Source organism: Octopus bimaculoides, chromosome 16, assembly GCF_001194135.2.
Source record: "Octopus bimaculoides isolate UCB-OBI-ISO-001 chromosome 16, ASM119413v2, whole genome shotgun sequence".
NCBI lineage: Eukaryota > Metazoa > Mollusca > Cephalopoda > Octopoda > Octopodidae > Octopus > Octopus bimaculoides.
In genome coordinates, this window is record NC_068996.1 from 4717102 (window position 1) to 4728352 (window position 11251).

Consider the following 11251-nt stretch of genomic DNA (forward strand, 5'->3'; position numbering starts at 1 on the left):
TCTCCCCTATATATATATATAAAACTACAAAATGGGACAAGAACGCAAAACATCCAGACAGTTAGGTGATACAAAAAAGGGACAACAAAACATCCAGATAGACGATTCAAAGAAAACAAGGACGGGTCATTCGGAGTTTTCTTTCATCAGTCGAGTTCCAGATTATCTTTGCAATTTCGACTGGTTATACGCGAGATTGCTCTAATCTGGTTAGCCCCAAGGAAAAACTATGCTAGGAGCATTAGATTCCTTGGAAGAAAGCAGCAAATGTATACGAAAACAAGGACGGAAAAAACGGAGAACGTTACACAAATACAAATAACAGGACATAACAACAGGTACAGGGCTATTCAAAAAGAATGAACCGATTTCATTACGCAATATTTTAATAAGGAAAAGCAATAGAAAACTCCAGCAAAGTCACAAGTATTTACTCACAATTACCTTTTGTTTCCAGTCTTAAAAGTGTTCAACGTTGCCTCCACCTGCAGCACGGGCAACATCAGTGCGATAAGAGAATTCCTCCTAGACGCGTATCAGCATATCACGATCTACTGTGCTGATTGTTGTCGTTATTCGATGTTTAAGGTCATCGAGGTTAGTGGGGAGCGGTGGAACATAAACGTGATCTTTTACATATCCCCACAAGAAGAAAATCACACACGGTGAGGTATGGGGATCTCGTAGTCCAAGCAGATACGCATCTGGGAGGAATTCTCTTATTGCATTGATGTTGCCCGTGCTGCAGTTGGTGGCTACAAAAATAAAAATACTTGTAAGACAGGAAATAAATGGGATTGTGAGTAAATACTTGTGACTTAGCTGGAGTTTTCTATTACTTTTTCTTATTAAAATATTGCGTAATGAAATCGGTTCATTCTTTTTGAATAACTCTGTATATATATATATATATATATATATATATATATATATATATATATATATATATATATATATATATAAATATATACACATGCATGCATATATATAAATGTGTATGTGTATATGTGTATACGTATGTATATATATATGTATATATTCATACATACATATCAATGTGTGTGCGTGTCATTGTGCTTGTGTTTTTTTATCCCACATCACACCCAACCATCCACCGGTATTGTTTTGTTTGCCTCTCCATAAAACCAGCAGTTCAGCAAAAGCGAGCGATAGAATAAGTATCAGGCTCTAAAGATAAGTACTGGGGTCGATTCGTTCGACTTGAAGGAGTCGCTAAAATTGTGGTCGGGACGAAGAGGAAAGCAGAAACAAAAAGGGCCAGCCATCTGAAGCTGAAAAGTTTCGATGTGAAGATAAGAGAGCCTATTAGTCAACGATAGACCCACAACAATATGGTGAACTATCGCGAGAACCCTCAACTACAAGTAAATACATGAACACAGTAACAATAACAACTACCAGAAGTGTTGCTGTTGTTGCTGCTGTTGTTGTTGTTGTTGTTGTTGTTGTTGTTGTTGTTGTTGTTTTTGCTGCAACTACTGCAGTTGTTGTTGTTGTTATTGTTGCTGCAGCTATTGTTGTTGTAGTCGTTGTTGTTGTTGCTACTGCTGTTGTTGCTGCTGCTGCGGCTGTTGTTGTTGCTGCTGCTGCTGCTACTACTGCTGTTGTTGTTGATGTTATTGTTGTTGCTACTGCTGTTGTTGTTGTTGCTGTTGTCGTCGGAGAAGCAACACTAAACGCACGTAAACTGTTTCTTATCAATTTTAGTGTTTTTACACAGAAACAAGAATGAGTCGAAAAAATTACATTGCACAACACAAGATACACACGAAAGAGAAAGTATTTGTGAAGATTGCTAAAAAAAATGCTACCAAGTAAATTTCTGCTGAAAATATCACCAGATAAATGAAATCGCCACACGATCAACGAAAATTCCCAAATAGAGCAGTCACGAAATTTTTGCCAGGGCCCTATAAGAAAGCTATGCCTGCCGTAGATATAGGATTACTCAACATTCCATAGCATAGAACGTGGCACACCGTCGGTTACGACATCGAGGGTTCCAGTTGATCCGATCAATGGAATGGCTTGCTCGTGAAATTAACGTGCAAGTGGCTGAGAATTCCACAGACACGTGTACCATTAACGTAGTTCCCGAGGAACTACGATTCAGCGTGCCACAGAGTGTGACAAGGCTGGCCCCTTTGAAATACAGGTACAACAGAAACAGAAAGAAAGATTGAGAGAAAGTTGTGGTGAAAGAAGACAGCTTTGTTCACCCAAACCCCACTTCTGGAGCCTCGTGGAGCTTTAGGTGTTTTCGCTCAATAAACACTCATAACGCCCGTTCTGGGAATCGAAACTGCGATCCTATGACCGCGAGACCGCTGCCCTAACCACTGGGCCATTGTGCCGACACATAGCATAGATAGAGTGACTGCAGTAACTTCTTTTCTCCGACCAAAGTGATCGTATATACAATAGACATTCTAAATGCTCATGGATTGGGGCCGGCTTGGAGTGAAGGTCATTTGTGCAACGCCCTCATATCACTAAATACATACGAAGTAATTATCAACGAGACCGGAATATCCGATATATACTCTTGCCTAACTTTGACGACTATGTGATGCCCATAGTTTGTGGCCAGGATCAGGTGACGAAGTCACATTGTTATATCGGAATGCCTTGGATCTCTAGGTGCGAAGGATCTTCCTGGATCCGAACGTAAATCGATGGTGAAGCAGATAGAGAGATACCGTTTATATCCAGATAGCGTATTTGTTAAATCATTGGCTAGAGATAATGTAAGATCTGTAGAATCTAAGCCCGTTGGCTATACAACCAAATAATTTGTAATCTGTACGCTTAACCTACATAGGATGTTTAGACAGGGAGCGTATTACTGGAAGTAAACGAATGTTTCTCGGTGTCGAAAGACTTCAGTGATCGGATTAGCGATCTTTTAGCGACATTGATTTTTTTAGCAAAATAGGATGGACTGCTGGGAAAAAGACAATTATAGGTAAGAAGAAGTGGCAGCAAAGGTGTCTCGGCCATTTCTTCAGCAACGAGATTGGACTGTCAAAGCTAAGGTACATGCTCTTTCAGAAATCTGTCCAGTTGATAAAAATGAGATGTACGACAATATGACCACAATTTGATTATGACGGACCAGGCGGGAGAGTATTACCAAACAAGTGAGCGCGGTATTTTGCCCATCTTTTTGGGGATTGCAGTGATTAAACGAAGAAGGTAGTTGATTTTAATGCCTATTTCGACGGCTGCCTTTGCTTTAGGTAAACAATGTGATGTACTGCAAAAGTTGGGCGCCGGAAATAAACTAAGACCTTCAGTTAGTGATTGAACGCTGAGAAAAATTACATGGTCTAGATTGTTTGTCATCCGACTATTACAGATGTTTACCTGATTTTGTTGGTCTGTAATCGACTATCAGAGCTACCAGTAGACTGAGAATAGCTTTAGTTGTATGAGCCAAGAAGTGACAGCGCTGCTGCAAATGAAGTAACGGTGCAACTGTTATTTCTGCTCCAAAGTTCCGTTGAATATGAAGCATAAGATTTTGGTCATGTTAGAAAACGGGTTGATGCTTTTTGTCGGTAGTGTAGTCGGGAAAGCCTAGCGCTAAATAATTCCGAGCAAATCTATTCTCAACAACCGCCACCTCATGCGATATATTGTAATGAATCTTGTTACACCGCTTGGTATCAATGGGTTTCTGAGGAATTTGAATCAACTAAAATCTTTCAAAATATTTCATCGTAGTTACTTTGTTACTTCTCAATACAAATTACTTCGGTTCTGTTTCCAAAACTGGGTCACTTCAATGTACAGCAGTATCTGCTCGCTGGTCAGCTTAAATGACCACTTATATGACCCATTTCGAATCTCACGCCCAATCTCTCAAAGCTGTCCTTTCTCATCTCTTCAGCGTGGACTAACTATTGGCTCACTGTCACAGAGACTTGAATTACTGAAGAACATCCAGTTCAAAACGGAACACGGAAGTGATGAGTTACAATTTGGAGACGATATTATCATAATGGAATTGGAATTGGCTGGCACCATTGTAAAAGAATGAGTCGTGGTAATAAGAATAAATTAAAAACGAATAACTCGGTAAGCTCACAGCTCCACAATAGGCAAGTCTATGTGGTCAACTTTGAGTGGCACTGAACAACGATTCGAAAAATTTGCTTGGGTTATGCATTGGTCGTTAACTGAATAGCAACTAGGGTGGTGTTAAAAGGAGGATAGTGATTCTCATCAAGGTGTGAACACAAAGACATTGCAGTCAAATGTGATGATGCACTCGTGCATCGCTTCGGTCGTGTATTATCGCCTTAAATTGTTCCTATACTGTAGCTTTCGTCTGTCCAAATTGGATATGTTCTATCGGTCAGATCGCTCTTCAGCCGCTAACATCATATGCGGAGAGAATTCAGTGTTTCGTAAATGAAAATGTATTGATACATTGTAATACTGGGCACAAGCTGTGTCGTAGAAAAGTGAACTAGTTCCCTCTCTTGCAGGTAAGTAATTCTTAAGTTCATCTCTACCACGGATCTGCTATCCCGTGTCAAACGAAGATCAAGATATAAGAAATGGCATCAGGCGCATACACAGCTCTCAGTCAAACTTCAAGTGCAGCTACTGGAACATTCATGTTTGCTTTCAATGACCAGCCCTCGTTATCATTCAAAACAGTCTTGAAGGCAGTTTTAATTGACTGAGTTAGAGATACATGAGCATGATGAGGTCACGAATGTCGAAAAGAAAAAGAACGATGGTAAACGAGTTAATTGTTTGATTGTGAAAACAAAGGAAGATAAACGCAATTACGTTTGAAACATATTTACATAGAGAAAGAGTAGAGTGGCAAATGCATTTGCTGTTCTGTTCTTGAAAAGGGAGGCCAAATTTACTGAAGTTGTCACTGGTAACAAACGTTTGACATCGTACAAATATCACCAATGAATATTACGTAAATTTGATTTCTTGAAACAGCTGGTGAGATAAGACACTATATAAGGTTTTCCATTACACATTTTTTTCTTTCTTATATAACTGGTATTTTGCGATCCACGTAAATACATGTCCCAAGCCCAATTGTTTATCCAGTTTACGACCTCCATAACAGCTCGATATCGATTGGTCTTACGGCAACTTTCGATAACATAGGCTTTGCCCTGGATGAAGTTGAAACTTAAGTTCGCATTCATTTGAGCACTGTTCTGTGATATCTTATATAGTGCTTATTTTGCTCTCACCCATTCACTCTTCATATCTATCTATCTATCTATCTATCTATCTATCTATCTATCTATCTATCTATCTATCTATCTATCTATCTATCTATTTATCTATCTATCTATCTACCTATGTATCTATCTATCTAGCTAGCTAAATGCCTGTCTATCTCTCTATATCTCTATCTATCTATCTATCTATCTATCTATCTATCAAGATAGATAGATAGATAGATAGATAGATAGATAGATAGATAGATAGATAGATAGATAGATAGATAGATAGATAGATAGATAGATAGATACACGCGGCTCATTTTGGTAGATGAGAGCCGTCTCACATTCAGCCTGGTTGTTCTGATTTACTTTCATCTCTGCAAATGCGCAGATATGACTTTTCGCGCTATTCATTCAACACCATAGGACTTTATAAAAGACAAAACAGACCAAGAAATGAAATGAATATTGAGACATTTGTACGTCATTGAATTTAAGTAACAAAAGGTTGTACAACGCTTTTGCAACTCTTTCGGTCGCCATACTAGGTTCTAGTGACAAGCATTGCAAGGTGACTGGTTACAATTTTGAAAGATTCAGGCCACAGTATCTTTCTTCCAGAAGAGCTGGTTTCCCATTAGCTTTGTCAAAAATAATAGTAGCCTCCTCTACTCTTACAAAATTCATTTAACTCATAGATGTGACCCTGTTACGTACTACCGTTCCGAGTCAAAACATACCTGTGAGTAATGGTAAATAATGGGTGCTGCCACGCTCCCCACAATTCCAGAACTCCCCAATTGTATCTTCACCATCGGATGTAGTTTAATGTCATACCCAGGGCATACATACATCATTGATGATTCTTTTAGGAATGGATAGAAAGGCGCTCAATACATATGGCAGGGAATATATCATTCCACTTAATGGTGAGTTATACAGAGCTAGTATTATTACATTGATGGGGTAGCCGACAGTGTGTGAGTGTATTTGTTGCCACATTGCACGTCTGCCACCTGTGACCATCGAACGGTTTTTGCTCCCTCGTGCGTTAAAGTAGGTGCCCTACCTCTGACAATGCAGCCTTCGTGCTTAGTGTTGAAGAATCGTTCAAACACATCAATAGAAATGTCTGTTCTATTAGAAAAAGCATTTCTACTAGGAAAGTCTCTTCTAGATTACTAACTCTCTTTAGAATTCTACTTTAGAATTCTTTACCATATTTTCTTACTAAACCTTGTTGATTTTAATGTAATAGCCTCTTCCGGGGCTAAAAACCATTGGTTGTTAATGATTGATCTCGTCAATTCCCTCTTAAGACCTCCAATCTGGTCTCTGAAAATTTAGCGTGCCGAGAAAGATGCGTTCAGTTTCCAATAACCAGGTCCTTACCTGTACATTCTGTTAGAACGAACATAAAGATTACAATTTTATGATATGTGTAACCGACAACTTTGAACAGTGGACAATCTATGCTACTCCTAGCTATTGGCTTACAGAATACACTATCAAGATAGATAATCCGATGCTGTTTACCTATCTCCAAATTGTTGCATTCGGAAAGACTCGATGCCGAAGTAGATGGTGTGTTTGTATGTGTATGTACATCATGTATGTGTGTGTGTGAGTTCGTGTGTGTAAGTTCATGTGTGCAAGTCTGCAGATGTGTGTAAGTGTGTGTGTGTGTGTGTTTGTGTGTGTAACTGTACGTAAGTGTGTGTGCATTTGTGTGTATGTGTGTAAGTGTATATGTGTGTGTGTGTGTGTGTGTGTGTGTGTGTGTGTGTGTGTGTGTGTGTTGTGCATGTGCAGGCGTACATGCCCACGTGTGTTTCTGGTAAAGGCGGGGAGAAGGAGAGTAACAGACGGTGGAGTTAAGTTGGGTATTTTCCTGGGTTGTGTATTTTGTTTCTGTCCTTGTTTGTCGTTGATACTGTTGCTGGTCTTACTGTCGCAACCGTTGTCGGTGTCCGTGCTGCTATTGTCGTCCCTGTTCCTTTCGCTGATGTCGCTGCTGATATTACGGCTTTACGCTGGTGCTGGGACAACGGCGTCAGTAGTAGAGCGGCCTCTTCGCTCCCACTTTTTAATTAAAGACAGAGAACTTTGAATGGCCTTCCTTACAGCACAAAGGACATCTTGGCTTTCTGCCTTCAACTGGAACACGCAGATCTACTCCACTGAGCAGATTAATAAGGTCTGGGGTCTTTTCCACCTTCTCTTGTCTGGTCTGACCTGATGGAAGATCTCTATTGTGGTCCCATACAAAAATCCTTCTTCGTTCGTTTCACTTTTAGGAGTGTGTCACTTACTTCCAATGTAACACAAGCTAACAACCACCAAATACCCAACTCAAGTAGAACTCTACTGACGCAACAGGTCTTTTTTCGCTAAAAATGCTGGGTAAAAGGTGAGCTCCCTATCATCTATAGAAACTAAGGAGTGCTTCAGCGCGAGAACTTTGTTCTTGAACACGACCTCCATATCCACGAATTACCTTGCTGTGGTGACATGTTCAACATCTGATCATATTTCTTTCAGGTTTTGTTATACCTGAGCATGTATTACTGTCTCTGGTGTCGGATTTCAATCAACATACAGTGATACACCACCGCCCTCATGCGGTTACTGACAAAACTTCAGTTTGGATAGTAATTTGTTTATTCGCTTTCCCAAGCTATTTCTTATCTTAGAGAGAGCGAATGGTACTTACGGAGATGATTTCGCAGCCATTCTAGCAAATGATTCTGTTGTTGCTGATCTTACTATTGCTGCTCGCGCTGCTGCTGTTGTTTTTAGTAGTAGTAGTAGTAGTAGTAGTAGTAGTAGTAGTAGTAGTAGTAAAATATTTCCTTTCTCTCTGACTACACGAAACTCAACCACATGATTCCGGGTTCAGTCCCACTGCATGGCTCCTTATATTTGTGTGTGAGTGTCTGTGTTTCCCACCACCAGCACCACCACCACCACCACCACCACCACCATCACTTGACAAACGATGTTGGGGTGTTTATGTCCCCGTAACTTAGCAGTTCGGCTAAAAAGACGGATAGATTAAGTACTAGGCTTACAAAGAATAAGTCATGGGGTCGATTTGTTCGACTAAAGGCGGTGCTCCAGCATGGCCGCAGTCAAATCACTGAAACAAGTGAAATAATAAAAGAATACCTTTTGTTGCAAGAACACTACAGTTTTCTCTGGTCGGACACACAGACGATCGCCTTTAGAAAATTTAAAAACTTTAATATCTGCAATTTTCTGTGAATATTTAACCTTTCTTTCCTTCCTGACAACTCGAATACATAAACATAGCCTTTATTGCAACAACACTATTAAACACTTGATAAAAATGAAGGAGATAAGAGCAGCTGCCAATATATATAAACTGCACAATTACGAAAACTGCAAACCACAGCAAAACCTATAAAAAGAAAAGAAAAATTCAACGTGTAAATATCAGTATATGTATTATTTTTTCTATCAGTAACTAAAACAGAACAAGGTGATTTGGTTTTTTCCAAGGCTAAGGTCAGCGCTCTCATTGATCGCTGTAATAGTAAACACATTGACCCCTGCTGACCGCAAGTCTCTGATGCTTCTTTTGTTTCCTGATGGCACAGGAATGCAAAGCCCCATTGTTGATCTCTTTCTCGACATCTACCGAACTTATTTACAAGCTTGTGGGATTTGGCTGTCTATTCACCAAGCTGCTTCTTCTCCCTCCTACTATCCCCGCAACCCTCACGTATTTATGATTATCTTAAGTACAAGACAAAAGTCGAAACTAAACAACATTCGATAATACCAAACTGTAGCAGGAGCAAATATGGCAGATTTAAATAAATAACGGTTATACTGTCTCCATGGCTACAAAGGATAGCCACAACGATACAGGTCAAAGCACTATTGGAGGTACCTAACGACGGGCAATGCTGTAATAGTAAGGTTAAGGTAACTGTAACGGTATTAATGGAGGAGTTGACAACAGTGGCAGAGACAACAACCGTCTCTACATCTGCCACACAAGGATCAATACTAATAATTTTAATGTAGCACAAATAAGTCTCATGAAACAAAAATGAAAGATATAACAGTACGCCATGTTGTTTGTCCTGTGGTTAACTTGGAAGCCTGTTCCCCGGCAGAGAGCCAGCCTGGAGTCGAAAAGTCATCCACTGGCACAAACAACTCTTTTCTGAATACGAACCCGGATAGTCACTTGAACGGGAACTGCCCCAACTCGAGCCCTCCAAGTTCACTACCACACTCACCACAGAAAGAAAGATATAAGAGGATCAAATGGACTCGAGAAGAGTACACAGAAATAATATACGCTTATCGCTATGCATTAGTCGGGCCATCTGAAGAGAAACACACCACACAGTTTTATCAAATATGGAGAACACGAAATCAAGACAGCAGACTATATTTGGATGAAAACAAGTTAGCAATTGTTACAAGAAATATCTTCAGAAATAAGAGATTGACAGATAGTGAAATAACTGCGATCAAACATGCAGCGGAAAATGACCTAAATATAAGACAGAAAGGAAATGAAGAACCAGACTAAGAGAGCAACTCCCCATGTGTCTCAATTGAAAGACTGCCATCTGACCAGAACACGCAAATGTCTGGAGAAATAAATTGTAATGACCTGATAAAGATAGCGAGGAAAGTGGTAAAGAAACGAAATTTGAATAATACTAGCTATAAATTTTTTAGCAGTTCCTGTTGTTATTTACAGTTACAATGTGTTGAACTGGAATATGCTCGAAATAAGAAAGATTGACGGGAAAATGTATAATCTGCTGACTTGCAATAAGATGCACCACCCAAAAGCAGACACAGATCGTCTTTTCCTTTCCAAAGTTCAAGAAGGTCGAGGCTTGATCCAAGTTGAAATCTCTTACAAAACCACCAGAACAGGATTGGCAAAATATCTTGAAACATCTAACGACTAGATGCTAAAGCTTGTTGAAAACCACAAGAGACGTGAGAAACTTATGAAGGAGGGCCAAAAATTTGTTAGCGAGTTCATGTATAACCCAGGTTGAACAGCATAATGGAAGTGCGGCAACTCTAATTGCAAAGGAAGTGAAATCAATAGCAAAGCAAAAGGCGTTTGAACAATTGGCTGATAGGTGGGAACAAAAACCTCTGCATGGCAAATAAGAGGTCCGTAGCATACAAGCTGATGTAGACCAGAAGCATACCCATCAGTGGCTTCGGAGCTTAGGACTAAAGGCAGAGAGTGAAAGCTTTATCTTAGCTACTCAAGATCAGAGCTTATTGACCCGGATCTATCACGCCAATGTGATAAAAAATGGAGTAGACCCAAAGTGCTGATACTACAACGACGGGATTAAAACAGTAGACTACCTACCTAATCTCTGAGTGTAAGGTTTTACCAACTGCAGAGTATAAATCAAGACAAGACAAAGTTGGCCAATATCTATACTGGATAATATGTCGGCATTATAAAATCAAAACTGCAGACAAATGGTACAAGCACTACCCTGAGGCTGTAACTGAGGGAGAAAATGTAACGATTCTTTGGGATTTTCCTGTATGAACAGACCGGACCATCAAAACTAATAAACCAGATATTGTTGTGAAAGACAAAGACGATAAAGTCTGTTTATTAGTTGATATGAACATACTTTGTGATCATAATATTCCGGCAAAAGAATTTGATAAACTCAGAAGATATAAAGATTTGCTAATCTTAATCGTAAAGATGTGGCCTCTCAATATGGAAACAATAATACCAGGAGAAGCACTTCGAATAATAATAATAATAATAATAATAATAATAATAATAATAATAATAATAATAATAATAATAATAATAAAACTATAGACCTATAACCTGTCTCCCTACGATCTACAAAGCCTTTACTGCAATAATATCGCAGAGATTGAGTAAACACCTGGAAAATAACAACCTGTTTCCAGAAGAGCAGAAGGGATGCTGCAAGGGCTCATACGGCTGTAAAGATCAATTATTGATCAATAAAGCCATA

General features: G+C 39.4%; 1 protein-coding gene across 1 annotated transcript in view; it reads left to right on the plus strand.

Moving 5' to 3' along the window:
• The window catches only part of LOC128249583 (probable serine/threonine-protein kinase clkA), a gene marked incomplete at both ends in the record, with an annotated part of 265810 nt that overhangs the window by 130273 nt on the left and 124286 nt on the right, over positions 1-11251 (plus strand). The window contains 3 exon segments of the mRNA XM_052973504.1: positions 4765-4786; positions 6973-6979; positions 11000-11080. Of these exon segments, the coding sequence (XP_052829464.1) occupies positions 4765-4786; positions 6973-6979; positions 11000-11080 (110 nt within the window).